We start from the raw sequence: 15736 nt of genomic DNA, 5'->3' as shown, positions 1-15736 counted from the left end.
CCCTCTGATTTATTATACTCAGCTTAATAGTTTCTTTGTCCATCCATGTATAGGAAAATTTCAAGACTTTATTTTTTTTCCTGACTTCTAAATAATATTCCATTGTGTACATGTATCAATTTCTTTAGCCATTCATCTGTTGTCAGGACATTTGGGTTGTTTCCAGATTCTGGCTATTGTAAATAGAACTGCACTGAATAAAAAGTATGCAGAAGGCATTTTTTGTTTGTTTGTTTGTTTTTGGGCCACACCCAGTGGTGCTCAGAGGTTACTCCTGGCTATCTGCTCAGAAATAGCTCCTGGCAGGCACGGGACACCATATGGGACGTCGGGATTCGAACCAACCACCTTAGGTCCTGAATCGGCTGCTTGCAAGGCAAACACCGCTGTGCCATCTCTCCGGCCCCTGCAGAAGGCATTTTTGTATTGTATTTTTGTGTGACAGGTAGAGCTGGATCTTATTATTGGAGCTCAAATTCGAGTGTTTTGAGAAATCTCCATATTGTTTTCCATAGATGGCATTCCTCCCACCATCAGTGAATGATAGTTTCTTTGTCCTCAGATCCATACCAGCACAGATAGTTCTTGTTCTTTGTGATGTGTGCCAGTCTCTGTGGCATGAGATGATATCTCACTGTTGTTTTGATTTGCATCTCCCTGATGACTAGTGATGTGGAGCATTCTTTCATGTGCCTTTTGGCCATTTGTATTTTTTCCTTGAAGAATTGTCTGTTCATTTCTTCTCCCCGTTTGGATGGGGTTAGATTATTTTTTCTTGTTAAGTTCTGTCATTACCTTGTATATCTTAGATTTAGCCCCTCATCTGATGGGTATTGGATGAATAGTTTCTTTCATTTTGTGGGTGGCTTTTTTATCCTACTCACTGTTTTCCTTTTCGGTGCAACAGCTTCTCAGCTTAATATAGTCCCACCTGTTTATTTCCGCTTCCACTTGTTTGGAGAGTGCTGTTTCCTTTTTGAAAATGCTTTTTGTCTCAATGTCATAGAGTGTTTTACCTATGTGTTCTTTTATATATCTCGTGGTTCCGGGTCTCATATCAAGGTATTTAATCCATTTTAATTTGACCTTTGTGCATGGTGTTAGAGATACAAATTCACTTTTTACATGTGACTGACCATTTTTCCCAACACAACTTGTTAAAGAAGCTTTCCTGCCCCTTTATCAAAGATTAATTGATTGTCTGGTGAACATTCTCTGAATACTCGTCTGTTCCATTGATCTGTGTGTGTGTCTTTATTCCAATAGTGTGCTGTTTTAATTACTATTGCTTTGTAGTACAATTTAAAGTTAGGGAAAGTGATACCTTCCATCTTCTTTTTCCTAAGGGTTACATGGGTGTTTATTGTTCCAAATGAATTTCAGAAATATTTGATCCACTTCTTTGAAGAATGTCATGAGTATACTTAGAAGAATTGCATTAAATTTGTACATTGCTTTGGGGAGCATTGCCATTTTAATTATGTTAATCACCCAATCCATGAGCAGGGTATGTGTCTCCATTTCCTTGTGTCCTCTTTTATTTCTTGAAACAGTGCTTTGTAGTTTTATTTCTTTTTTTGTTTTTGTTTTTGTTTTTGTTTTTTGGGGCTGCACCCAGTGATGCTCAGGGATTACTCCTGGCTATACGCTCAGAAATCACTTCTGGCTTGGGGAACCATTTGGGATGGCAGATATCAAACCCAAGTCTGTCCTGGGTCAGCAAACGCCCTATCGCTGTGCTATTGCTCTGGCCCCTTGTAGTTTTCTTTGTATAGGTTCTTCACCTCTTTAGTTAAGTTGACTAAAAGGTGTTTGAGTTTGTGTGGCACTAATGTGAATGGGATTGTTTTATAATATCTATTTCTTCTCTATCATTTGCATATAAGAAGGCCATTGATTTTTGCATGTTAGTTTTTTAGCTTGCCACTTTGCTATATTAATCTATTGTTTCTAGAAGTTTTTTGAGAATCTTTAGTTTTCTAAATATAATATGTCATCTGCAGTTAGTGAGAGCTTGACTTCTTCCTTTCCTATCTGGATGCCCTTGATATCTTTTTCTAGACAAATGCTTTGGCAAGTACTTCCTGTAATATATTAATTAGGATTGGTGAGAGGGGGGCAGCCTTGTCTTATACCAGATTTTAGAGGCAAACGTTTAGTTCTGCATTGACTATAATATTTTTTTTACTGATTTTTGTCAATGGCCTTGACTATGTTGAGCAATGTTCCTTTCATTTCCATCTTGTTGAGAATTTTTATCATGAGTGGGTGTTGGGCCTTATCAAATGCTTTCTCTATATCTATTGATATAGTCATGTGGTTTTTATTTTTATTTTTATTTTTTTTTGGTTTTTGGGTCACACCTGGCAGTGCTCAGGGGTTATTCCTGGCTCCAGGCTCAGAAATTGCTCCTGGCAGGCACAGGGGACCATATGGGGCGCCGGGATTCGAACCGATGACCTCCTGCATGAAAGGCAAACGCCTTACCTCCATGCTATCTCTCCGGCCCCTGGTTTTTATTTTTTATGTTGTGGATAAGGTATATTATATGTATTGATTTGTGTATGTTAAACCATCCTTGCATCTCTGGAATGAAACCTACTTGGTCATACTGTATGACCTTCTTGATGAGGTATTGGATCTTATTTGCTAGGATTTTTTTGAGGATCTTTGCATCTGCGTTCATCGGGGATATTGATCTGTAGTGTTTTGTTTTTGTTTTCTGTTTATTGTTTTGGCAGCCTCTCTGCTTTTGGTATTAAAGTAATGTTAGCTTCATAAAAAGTAGTTGGGAGTGTTTCTGTTTCTTTAATTTCTTGGAAGAGCCTGAAGAGTATCAATAGTAGGTCTTCTTGAAAGGTTTGAAAGAATTTGTTAGTGAATATCTGGGCCTGGGCTTTTGTTTTTGGGAAGACTTTTTATTACCATTTTAATTTCTTTAATAGTGATGGGTCTGTTTAGATATGCTAGATCATTTTAGTTCAACCATGGAAGATTATAAGAGTTCAAGATTTATTTATTTATTTATTTATTTATTTATTTATTTATTTTTGGTTTTTGGGCCACACCCAGCAGTGCTCAGGGGTTACTCCTGGCTGTCTGCTCAGAAATAGCTCCTGGCAGGCAAGGGGGACCATATGGGACACTGGGATTCGAACCAACCACCCTAGGTCCTGGATCGGCTGCTTGCAATGCAAACGCCGCCATGCTATTTCTCTGGGCCCAGAGTTCAAGAATTTATCCATTTCTTCCAGGTTCTCTTTTCTTGTAATAGAGTTTCTCAAAGTAGTCTCTGTTACCCTTTGAATCTCTGTAGAATCTGTAGTAATTTTAAGGAAGCAACTTGATTTTTTTTTTCTTTTTTTTTGCTTTTTGGGCCACACCCGGTGACGCTCAGGGGTTACTCCTGGCCGCAGAAGTTGCTCCTGGCTTGGGGGACCATATGGGACACCGGGGGAATCGAACCGCGGTCTGTCCAAGGTTAGCGCAGGCAAGGCAGGCACCTTACCTCTAGCGCCACCGCCTGGCCCCGCAACTTAATTTTTTAATTGTTCTTTGAATTTCCACTTCATAAATTTCTGCTCTAAGCTTTTATTTCTTGTTTTTTTTATTTTTTCTTTTTTTTTTTTTTTTTTTTTTTTTTTTGTGGTCATACCCGGCAGCACTCAGGGGTTACTCCTGGCTCCATGCTCAGAAATGGCTCCTGGCGGGCTTTGGGGACCATATGGGATGCCGAGATTCAAACCAATGACCTTCTGCATGAAAGGCAAACACCTTACCTCCATGCTATCTCTCCAGCCCCACTTTCCGCCTACCTAGTTTTGGTTCATTTTGTTGATCCCTTTCTAAGTTTGGTCATTAAGTTATTTATGTAAGCCTCTTCTTCCTTCCTGATGTGTACTTGCAAAGCTATAAATTTTCTTATTATTGTTATTATTATTTCTTCATATCCCACAAATTCTGGTAATTTGAGTCTTCATTCTCAATTATTTCCAGGAATCTTTTGATTTCTTCTTTGATTTCATTTCTGACCCACTAATTATTCAGTAATGAGCTGTTCATTTTTCAGGTGTTAAAATTTTTCTGTGTCTGTTTGTAGTTCACCTCTAATTTCAGTGCATTATGATCTGAGAAGGTAGTTTGTACAATTTCTATCCTCTTGATTTTATGGAGCTATGTTTTATGGGCCAGCATGTGATCCATCTCGGAGAATGATGCATGTGCATTGGAGAAGAATGTGTATCCGTTTTCTGGGAATGGAGTCCCATATATATTATATACATACATATATATATATATATGCATTGGACCACTTTTCTTCCATTTTTTTTTCCATTTAGAGCTAGTATTTTCTTGTTAGGTTTCATCCTGGTTGACCTATCAAGGGGTGACAGGTTGGTCTTGAGGTCTTCCATTATTATTGTGTTGCTGTTGATGTCTTCTTTCAGATTTGTCAACAATTGTTTTAAATATTTTGCTGGTCTGATTGGGTGTGTATATGTTTAGAGTGCGATTTCTTCATGTTGTACATATCCCTTTATTATTATGGAATGTCCATCTTTGTCCCTTATAACTTTTTTTTTTTTTTTTGGTTTTTGGGCCACACCCGGCGTTGCTCAGGGGTGACTCCTGGCTGTCTGCTCAGAAATAGCTCCTGGCAGGCACAGGGGACCATATGGGACACCGGGATTCGAACCAACCACGTTAGGTTCTGGATCGGCTGCTTGCAAGGCAAGCACCGCTGTGCTATCTCTCCGGGCCCCCTTATAACTTTTTTTTTTTTTTTTTTTTGGTTTTTGGGCCACACCCAGTAATGCTCAGGGGTTACTCCTGGCTGTGTGCTCAGAAGTTGCTCCTGGCTTGGGGGACCATATGGGACACCGGGGGATCGAACCGCGGTCCGTCCAAGGCTAGCACAGGCAAGGCAGGCGCCTTACCTTTAGCGCCACCGCCCGGCCCCTTACAACTTTTTTAAGTCTACAGTTTGTGTCATCTGATATTAATATGGCCACTACAGTCTTTTTTTTTTTTGGTTTTTGGTTTTTGGTTTTTGGATCACATCCGGCAGTGCTCAAGGGTTACTCCTAGCTCTGTGCTCAGATATCGCCCTGGCAGGCACGGGGGACCATATGGGATGCCAGGTTTCAAACCACCGTCCTTCTGCATGCAAGGCAAATACCCTACCTCCATACTATTTCTCCGGCCCCACTCCAGCCTTTTTAAGGGAGTTGTTTGCTTGGATGATTGTCCTCCAACCTTTGATTTGCAGTTTGTTTGTTTTGACTATTCAGAAGTGTTTCTTGTAGGCAGTAAAATATTGGATTCAGGGGCCGGAGAGATGGCATGGAGGTAAGGCGTTTACCTTTCATGCAGAAGGTCATCGGTTCAAATCCCAGCGTCCCATATGGTCCCCCGTGCCTGCCAGGAGCAGTTTCTGAGCACAGAGCCAGGAAAAACCCCTGAGCACTGCCGGGTGTGACCCAAAAACCACAAAAAAAAAATATATATATATATATTGGATTCAGCTTTTTGATCCATTTTGCCACTCTGTGTCTCTTAATTGGTTTATATAGTCCATTGATGTTGAGAGATAATTGTCATAGCATTTAGTGTCATCTTTGTGTAGAAGTTTGGTGTGTCTGTTGGTCATTTTTTTCTTAAAGTGGGTAGACCTTTCAGTTTGTCTTTTAAGACTAATTTTGAGTCTGTAAAGTTTCTGAGCTGTTTGTCCGTGAAGCCATATATGCTTCCTTCAAACCTGAATCTGAGTCTGGCTGGCTGAAGTATTCTAGGCAAAGCATTCATTTTGTTGAGTTTTGTCACTCTAACCCACCACTGCCTTTGGGTCTTTGGGGGTCTCTTGTGACAGATCTGTTGTAAAACTTAAGGATGCTCCTTTGAATGTAATTTCCCTTTTTGATCTTGCTGCTTTCAGTATTCTATCTCTATCTGTGGTGTTCATCATTGTGACTGAGATGTGTCTTGGGGTGCTTTACTTCAGATCTCTTTTAGCTGGTACTCTTCAGCATGCAGGATTTGGTTGCATGCCTTCATTAGCTCCAGGAATTTTTATGTAATGATGTCTTGACTTTTGATATATATATATATATATATATATATATATATTTTTTTTTTTTTTTTTGGTTTTTTGGTCATACTCGGCAGTGCCCAGGGTTTACTCCTGGCTCTGTGCTCAGAAATCACCCCTGGCAGTGTTGGAGACCATATGGGATGGTGGGAATTGAACCACCATCCATCCTGAGTTGGCCGCAGCAAGGCAAATGCCTTACCCCTATGCTATCTCTCTGGCCCCTGACTATTTGTTTTTTTTTTTTTTGTGTGTGTGTGGTTTTTTGGGTCACACCCGGCAGTGCTCAGGGGTTACTCCTGGCTCCATGCTCAGAAATTGCTCCTGGCAGGCACGGGGGACCATATGGGACGCTGGGATTCGAACTGATGACCTCCTGCATGAAAGGCAAACGCCTTACCTCCATGCTATCTCTCCAGCCCCGACTATTGGTTTTTTATGGGGATTTTCTTTCTAGGTCTCTAAAACTCCAATGATTCTTAGGTTGTTTATGTTGAGTTTATTGAAGACTTCTATTTTCATCTATTCACAGACTTTAAGGATTTTTTTTCCATTTTATGATCATTTGCTTTAAGGCTCTTTTCCAATCTCTTCTGTTGTGTGGAGTTGGTATGCATCTTATCTTCCAGCTTACTGATTTAATCCTCAGTTGCTTTTACTCTGATGGAGAAGCTTTCTAGTGTGTTAATTTTTCCTGTCAAGTTTTTCAGCCCTGTTACTTCATTTTGAATTTTCTCACTTTTATTTTCATATCGTCTTGATTCTTATCTGTGGTTTGTTCAGTTCAACCATGCTTCCTTTGAGTTCTACGAACATCCTCTATATATCTTCTCTAAACTCCTTATCTGAGAGACTAAATAAGTGGTTGGCACTTTTTGCTTCATCCGAGCTGCCATCTTCATTCTCTATGTATGCTGTTGGCCTGTGTTGTTTCTCCATTTTTACTCTTGTAGTGTGATGTTTTCTCCATATTGTGCTGGGGATCATTGAGTTTGAAATAGTACGGCTGTGGAGCAAAGAAGAATGACCCAGCTCTTCTGGGCAGAGTTGGTCCCAGCACTGGTAGCTGTGGATTTTGGATGTCAGTCATGTTGAAAAGTACATGACTGGGATCCTGAAAAGCATGTGGCAGGGATTCTTTTTAAAACTGTTTTAAATCAGCTGGAGAGATAGTATGGAGGTAAAGCATTTGCCTTGCATGCTGAAGGTCGGTGATTTGAATCCCAGCATTCCATATGGTCCCCTGAGCGCTGCCGGGTGTGACTCAAAAACAACAAAAAAAAAGAATAAGAAACAATCCCAACACCCTTATGAGGTCAATCACTATCCAAAGATTCAGGGTCTGGGATGATTCTTATATTTTTTTCTTCTTGAACTCAGTTTATTGTTTTCTCATGTGCTATTCATTTCTTTTTAGACTACTTCCTACCTTCTGCTGTTTTCTAGATTTTCCTTGATCTCATATAGCAACATCTTGATCTTTTCCTCAGTCACCGTTACTCTGCTATGAGCTTCTTATGATAGTTTTTTTTAAGAATATATATAATTATCTACAATGTTCTTCATTTTGCTTGTAGTTTTCTCATTTTGGTTCTCATATTTTGTGTCATTATGGACTGAAATTTTGAAGTTATATTATTACAGTTCACATAGAAAGGTACCGCCCAGGTACCATGAGAGGAGAAAAAGGAGAAACAGTCACTCTGGCAGGGAAGAGGGGCATGAATAGTACTACAGTTACTGCAATTACAAATTATTGCTTTATATTACCTTAGTATTTCGGCTCTTTAGTAAGTCATTAAACTATCTTTGTAGCCTGTAGGAACAAATTATGAAATTTTAATTTAGTAAAACTGGCAGATTTTTAAAACTTTTTAAGGGGAGGGAGGGAAGGAAATGTATGGATAGTTTTCTTTCTAATTACAGTTCGCCCATTGAGTCGAGAGATAACAATGAGCCAAGCATATCAGAACATGTGTGCTGGAATGTTTAAAGTAAGTTATTGAACATGAGAATTTTTGCTTTTAATTACATTGCTATTATGTAGTTTAAAGTAAACTCTTATGCTGTGATTTTCTCTAGGTCTTGAAATCACCTTTGTTTTATTATTAATCTGCATAAAATTTGCCATTATTCCAAGTTGTTTTCACTGGCTAATATTTGAATATTTGCTGTTTGAAACAGTTTTACTCATTAAATGGCAAGCTACTAAGTTGTATCAGTTGTTATCCTTCTTCATATGCCTAATTATAAGGCCAGATGACAGCTTTGTGCCATTAATAAAGGAGAAGAAAGGGTTTTTTAGAAAATTTATCGAATTTTTTGAAAGAGAGGTAGTTTAGGTTTTGGGGGGGGGGGGTCACACCCCGCAGCACTCAGGAGCCACTCCTGGCTCTACGCTCAGAAATCGCCGCTGGCAGGTTCAGGGAACCATATGGGATGCCAGGATTTGAACCACCGTCCTTCTGCATGCAAGGCAAACGCCTTACCTCCATCTTATCTCTCCGGCCCCTAGTTTGGGTTTTTTTTAGGGCTATAAGAAGTGTGGTATATTCCACAATGAATGAAATAAGAAAATGTAGGTGTTTTCTTTTTCTTTCCTTTTTTTATTTTGGGCTAATCCAGTGATACTCAGGGTGTAGCATTTGGCTCTGTGCACGAAATCATTTATGGTGGCCTAGAGGGACGACAATATGGGATGCTGGTAATTGAGCGAGGTCGGCTGCGTGCAAGGCAAATGCCTTACCCACTGTATTATTGTTCCAGTCCCCAAAAGTAGATATTTTCAATAATAAACCAGTATCAATTCTTTGGTTGCATTTGGCAGTTTAAGGAATCATTTCATTGGCCGCAGAGATAACACAGCAGTAGGGCGTTTGCCTTGCAAGTGGCCGACCCAGGACCAATGGTGATTTGAATCCCGTCATCCCATATGGTCCCCTGAGCCTGCCAGGAGCAATTACTGAGCAGAGGGCCAGGAGTAACCCCCGAGCGCCACCAAGTGTGACCCAAAAACAAAACAAAAAAAAAATCATTTCATGCAACTTACATCAAAATGTATAAAAGAGGGACCGGAGAGTGGGGCCGGGCGGTGGCGCTAGAGGTAAGGTGCCTGCCTCGCCTGCGCTGGCCTAGGACGGACCGCGGTTCGATCCCCCAGTGTCCCATATGGTCCCCCAAGCCAGGAGCGACTTCTGAGCACGTAGCCAGGAGTAACCCCTGAGCGTCACTGGGTGTGGCCCAAAAACAAAAACAAAAACAAAAAAAAAAGAGGGACCGGAGAGATAGCATGGAGGTAAGGCGTTTGCCTTTCATGCAGAAGGTTGGTGGTTCAAATCCCAATATCCCTTATGGTCCCCAGAGCATGCCAGGAGCGATTTCTAAGCACAGAGCTAGGAGAAACCCCTGAGCGCTGCCGGGTGTGACCCAAACAACAAACAAACAAAAGAAAACAACAAAATGTATAAAAGAGCCTGTGCTTCTCTTATAAACTTATATACTAGAAACTTAAATTTACTTGAATGTTTCAGTGCTATAATTTTACTAGGAAAGGGACTTATAAAATTTTTTCTTGAGAAATTTAAAATTTAAAAATTTTAAAGCAAAATTTTCTATTTCCATTTTGGATTTCTGAATTTCCACAAATAGTTTTCTTTTTTAAATTTTGGGGTTTTAAAAAAATTGGGGGGGTTTTTTGGGACAGAGAGATAGCACAGTGGTAGGGCATTTGCCTTGCATGCGGCCAACCCAGGAGGAACCCAGTTCTATTCCTGGCATCACATATGGTCCCCAGCCTACCAGGAGCAAGTTTTGATTGCAGAGCCAGGAGTAAACCCTGAGTGCCACTGGGTGTGACTCCAAAAAAAACCAATCAATTAATACATAAATAACGTTTTTAAAAATAAAAAAATTGGGGTGGTGGGGCTTTTTTGTTTTTGTTTTTTGGCAATACCCATTGATGCTTGGTGATTACTCCTAGTTCTGCACTCAGAAATTACTCCTGGGGTGTTCTAAGGAAACTATATGGAATGCGAGGGATTGAACCTGGGTTGGCTGCTTACAAGGCATCTGCTCTTTCCAGCTCCCACGATCTCTGTGTAAATAGATTGATACTTGTTTTTCTTTTTTATTAATAAGTTGCTCAGCTCATTTTTTTTCATATTTACAGCATCTTTTCTATTTTTCCCTTTAGACCATGGTAGCATTTGACATGGATGGCAAAGTACGAAAACCCAAGTTTGAGCTTGATAGTGAACAGGTTAGATATGAGCATAGATTTGCTCCATTCAATAGTGTAATGACACCACCACCAGTGCACTATCTACAGTTCAAGGTAAGTGTGCACATATCATAGAAGTAATTGTAAAATATTTACTTCGTCCCTAGAAATGTACAGTTTTGTTTAGATAGTCAAATCAAACTCTTCCTGGACTATTGGAACAAGATGATGATAAATTACAATTTTATTTGTTTGTTTGTTTTGGTTTTTGGGCCACACCAGGCGGTGCTCAGGGGTTACTCCTGGCTGTCTGCTCAGAAATAGCTCCTGGCAGGCACGGGGGGGGACCATATGGGACACCGGGATTCGAACCAACCACCTTTGGTTCTGGATCGGCTGCTTGCAAGGCAAACACGCCGCTGTGCTATCTCTCCGGGCCCAAATTACAATTTTAAATATTATAAAGTTATTTAGATTTTTGTTATTTTGATGATGCTCAGTGTATACTAACTGCCATGTTCAGGGTACCATGTAGTGCCAGGGATCAAATCAAAGCTGCAATGCATAAAGACCGCACTCTTAGATAACTAAGCCAACTCCCTGTCCCCTCTTTGTTTGGATTTTCTAAATGTACTTATCACAGAAATATGAAAGTAATATGAAATCATACTTGAAGGTTGACAGTTGAATAATACATATAGGCTACTTACATAATGAATGGTGTAGAATTTTTTGAAAAAGGATTTTGAGGGCCAGAGTGGTAGCACAGCAGTGGGGTGCTTGCCTTGCATGCGACTGATCCAGAACATACCTGGTTCGATCCCCAGCATCCCATATGGTCCCCTGAGCACCACCAGGTGTGGCCCAAAAACCAAGAAAATAGAAAATAAAAAGGAATTTAAATTTTGTATATTAAATATATTTTTAATAATAGTATTTTCCCATTTTAGGAAATGTCTGACCTCAATAAATATAGCCCTCCTCCTCAATCTCCAGAATTATATGTGGCAGCTAGTAAGCACTTTCAGCAGGCAAAAATGATACTGGAAAATATACCAAACCCAGACTATGAGGTAAGATAGCTATCAAGATAATTCTAGAGGAAATAGTTATAAAAGTGAATTTTTTTTTATAAAAGTGAATTTTATATTAGTATATTAAGCCTGTCACTAGGGATTTCAAGTGGTTTTACTAATTTTCTCAAATTATTTGTTGAAGAAATAATATAAATACTTCCTATATGTAAATTTAAATATTAGTACAAAATGAGAAAATGTTAACATTGGGCCAGGGAGATGGCTCAAAGGGCAAAAATGCAAACTCTGCAAGTGGAAACTACAGGTTTGATTTGTGGCACTATATGGTCACTTAAGCACTACTAAGAGCAAACTCCAGCCAAGAAACAAACTGAGAGTAACTGCTAAGAACTGTTGTGTGTGACCCTACAATGCAAACAAAAGTCAGCATTTAAACATTACAGTTTTGTTCTACATTGAAATAATTTTATTCTGTAAATGATAGTTACTTGTACTCACAATTAGAGGAAGTATCTTTCAAAAGTCACAGGTGGTTAAGCCCAGTGATTTCCTCTTATGTCTCAGTGTACCATGTGAGAATAAATTCCAGCTCTCCTAGCAGTAGGGAAAGGTGCTATGTTAATAATAAAAAAGTTCTATGGGGAACTATCATAAGAATAACATGCTATAAAAGATTGGGGAGGAATGAGGCAGGCAGTTTAAAGTGGTCTTTAAGTAATATTGAAAAGAGAGGAAGAAGCACATCATGTCATTAGGGACCTGAGCTTTATAAGCACAGAAACCTTTTGTGTAATTCCTTAATCAATCCTGTTGGTTTGGAAGGCCCTTTCTACCTCAGGAACAGGAACAGTCAAAGAACCAGGATGATTAGAATGGGGTATACAAGGGAAGGTACTGTTGAGGGCTTTGAGGAAAGGAGTGACCAGATCTGATTTTTGTTTTAAAGGCTCTCTTGTCTTTGTGCTGAAAATAGATTAGGGACAATGGTGGGACCTGGGGAGTGAAATGAGAGCCATGGCAATAATTCTGATAAAAAGAAATTGTAAGAGGAATGTGATTGCATTTTCCTTATATAAAAGATCTAACCAACGGGATGATTAAGGAATTGGATGTGAGATTAAAAAGTCAGGTATGGGCCAAAGTGATAATACAGTAGGTATGCCATTTGCCTTGCTTGTGGTTAACATGGATTTGATCCTTAGAACCCTATGGCTCCCTGAGCACAGACCCAATAGGTAATTGGGTGTAATCCAGAAACAAAAAAGTCAAGCATGACTTTGAGTGTCTAAGATATACCAAATAGGTGGATTGAGCTATGGGGAGTGGGCTGTCAGTAGAACAGGAGCCAGATATAGAAATAGATCTTGAAAGATCAGGAACTCACTTATGTACATGCATATCAGATACCTAAATGGAGTTGTCTTCTAGGCAAATTATTGTGATCTGGAGCTGAAAGAAAATGTTTCTGAGCTTGTATTGTTTGCTTTCAGAAAGAGGTCAGTTAGAAGGCTGTGGGAAACTTTTCTGGCTGTCCATTACTTCTTCATAAGATAAGAGGACTGCTGCAGTATTCCACTGTTACTTCTGCATATTAGATACCTTTTTAGACAATTGTAGTCTGAAATGGTAGTAGCTGACATTTAAAGGACACTCAGCTTATTAGCTCACAGTATATATAAATTTTCTTACTAATATCACCACAAATCTTTACATTATAGGGCAAATTAATATTCTCACTCTTACAAATGAAGAAATTGAGGAATAGAGTGTTCAGAGTACTTGCCATAAATTGCATCATAAATTACAACAAGATTACACCATTCTACTGTGTTATCCTTTTGTAAAATTTTTATTTTAATGAAAGCAAGATACAAGTCACCCTTTCAAGTTTTCAGAGAACCAAAACAGAGTTATGTGGGACTAAAAGAAAAACGTTTATGTGCATATCTTGAAATATAGCATAAAGTATAAAAATTAACAAAAATATAAAGACATTTTATTATCTATTTTATATTTTGATATCTTACTATTATTCATTGTTTAGGTTAATAGAATTTTAAAAGTTGCCAAACCCAACTTTGTGGTTATGAAGTTATTGGCAGGAGGTCACAAAAAGGAGTCTAAGGTAAGGATATTATAGTGAAAACTTTTCTTCAATAAGATATGTAAATATGGGCCCGGAGAGATAGCACAGCGGCGTTTGCCTTGCAAGCAGCCGATCCAGGACCAAAGGTGGTTGGTTTGAATCCCGGTGTCCCATATGGTCCCCCATGCCTGCCAGGAGCTATTTCTGAGCAGACAGGAGTAACCCCTGAGTACCGCCAGATGTGGCCCAAAAACCAAAAAAAAAAAAAAAGATATGTAAATATGGGGGCCGGAGAGATAACATGGAGATAAGGTGTTTGCCTTGCATGCAGAAGGTCGTTGGTTTGAATACCAGCATCCCATATGGTCCCCCCCTTGAGCCTTCCAGGAGTGATTCCTGAGCGTAGAGCCAGGAGGAACCCCAAAAACCAAAAAAAATAAAGATATGTAAATATGACTGTAAATAGTTAATATGCTTGTAAGTCATCCTAAGGGAAGCTTAACAGCAGATACTAAATTGACCATAACATTACTTTTATTTATTGAAAATTTTCTTTTTTTTTTTTTTGGTTTTTGGGCCACACCCGTTTGACGCTCAGGGGTTATTCCTGGCTATGCGTTCAGAAATCGCCCCTGGTTTGGGGGGACCATATGGGACGCCGGGGGATCGAACTGCTGTCCGTCCTATGCTAGCGCTTGCAAGGCAGACACCTTACCTCTAGCGCCACCTTCCCGACACCTGAAAATTTTCTTGACTTAAATTTCAAAGACTTTTTTCTCCCTCATTCCCTGTAAATCCTGGAAATGACTTGGAGTATAAAGGAAAATATGTAGGGTTAAATTTATCTCTTTAAAAATATGAGTGCTTTTATTATTCAAAACCTTTTTTTATCAATCAAGCAGTGGAAGCTTCTTTGGTAATATTGTTATATCATGTAGTTATAAATTCATTTCAGCTGGTGTTAGAGACTAACCTAGGAAGCATTTTTTTCCCTGGTGGTATTTGTCCAGCATAGGCTACAACATTTGCTTATATCTCTTATTTTGTTGTCTTTCTTATTTCCTTCCTTGTTTTACCAGTGACTCATGACTAAAACCAGAGACCCTCAAACTAAAAATACTTTTCTTAACTACTCATCAGAGATAGAAAATAGCTGTTTTTAATAATTTCTTATAAATCTGGTGATAAACTAATAATTTCTTTCTCCCTTATTCTCTCTTTTTTTTTTTTTTTTTTTTTTTTTTTTGGTTTTTGGGCCACACTCGGCGGTGCTCAGGGGTTACTCCTGACTGTCTGCTCAGAAATAGCTCCTGGCAGGCACTGGGGACCATATGGGACACCGGGATTCGAACCAACCACCTTTGGTCCTGGATCGGCTGCTTGCAAGGCAAACGCCGCTTTGCTATCTCTCCGGGCCCTCCCTTATTCTCTTTTTGTCATTAAATTAGTTTAAAAAATCTCTTTCATGCTGCTTTATTCCTAAAATTGGACATACTTATTGGATGTTTAAATGAAGTTGTTGTCTAGGAAAATGATTATATATTCTGGAGCTGAGGGAAAATGTTAAGCTAAAAATATTTGATTTACTATTTGGACAATTATAGATATATAAATTGAATTTTGAATTCACTTTATAGGTTCCTCCTGAATTTGACTTCTCTGCTCACAAATACTTTCCTGTTGTAAAACTAGTTTGAGAAAGACTGAGAAGGTAGACTCTAATTTCAGATTCGACTCTTGGAGGATCCATCTGACAGTCTTCTCATGGAATGTGAAGTGCGTTGGATTTCTTGGATGACAACCATTATAAGAAATACTTTTAATTTGACAGCCTTACATAACACAAATGAAAACTGCTGTTTTAAAGTGGTTTACTATGTTCCACGGATGAAATTGGTCTTATTGAATGCATTGAAGAACATTACATGGTTTTATTACAGATATAATCATAAATCATTTTTTATGAGTGAGTGAAAATAGTGTTTGTAAAGCTTAATAAATTTCTTGACAAAAAAAGCACAATCAGAGATGATGAATTAGTATTTTTGACGTGTTGAATTACAGATGTTCTAACAATTGAGCTATATAAAGATTATGAGCACGCCTCAAACAACATGTTATTAAACATGTATTTGGCATTTTTACAAAATATCTATGAATGGGATGGGGAGGCAGATCTCGAAAACTATACAAGGAAACTACTTAAGGATTATGATATTTACGTGTTTATGACATCTTCATTATAACACTTTTTTTTTGTTTGTTTTTTGGGTCACACTTTGCAGCGCTCAGGGGTTACTCCTGGC

The 15736-nt window shown here is 38.9% G+C and overlaps 1 protein-coding gene across 1 annotated transcript in view; it reads left to right on the top strand.

Moving 5' to 3' along the window:
• The window catches only part of NAA35 (N-alpha-acetyltransferase 35, NatC auxiliary subunit), a 76904-nt gene extending 61452 nt beyond the window's left edge, over window positions 1–15452 (top strand). Inside the window, exons 19-23 of the mRNA XM_049784143.1 lie at window positions 8015–8082; window positions 10281–10421; window positions 11258–11380; window positions 13389–13469; window positions 15068–15452. Coding sequence (XP_049640100.1) covers window positions 8015–8082; window positions 10281–10421; window positions 11258–11380; window positions 13389–13469; window positions 15068–15127 — 473 coding nt within the window. The 3' untranslated portion in view covers window positions 15128–15452. The remainder of the gene's footprint in view (window positions 1–8014; window positions 8083–10280; window positions 10422–11257; window positions 11381–13388; window positions 13470–15067) is intronic.
• Window positions 15453–15736: the final 284 nt, after the last annotated feature.

This window comes from Suncus etruscus, chromosome 1, assembly GCF_024139225.1.
Source record: "Suncus etruscus isolate mSunEtr1 chromosome 1, mSunEtr1.pri.cur, whole genome shotgun sequence".
NCBI classification, from domain to species: Eukaryota; Metazoa; Chordata; class Mammalia; order Eulipotyphla; family Soricidae; genus Suncus; species Suncus etruscus.
Note: the sequence above shows the minus strand (reverse complement) of the source record. Positions and strands in the feature narration are given on the sequence as shown.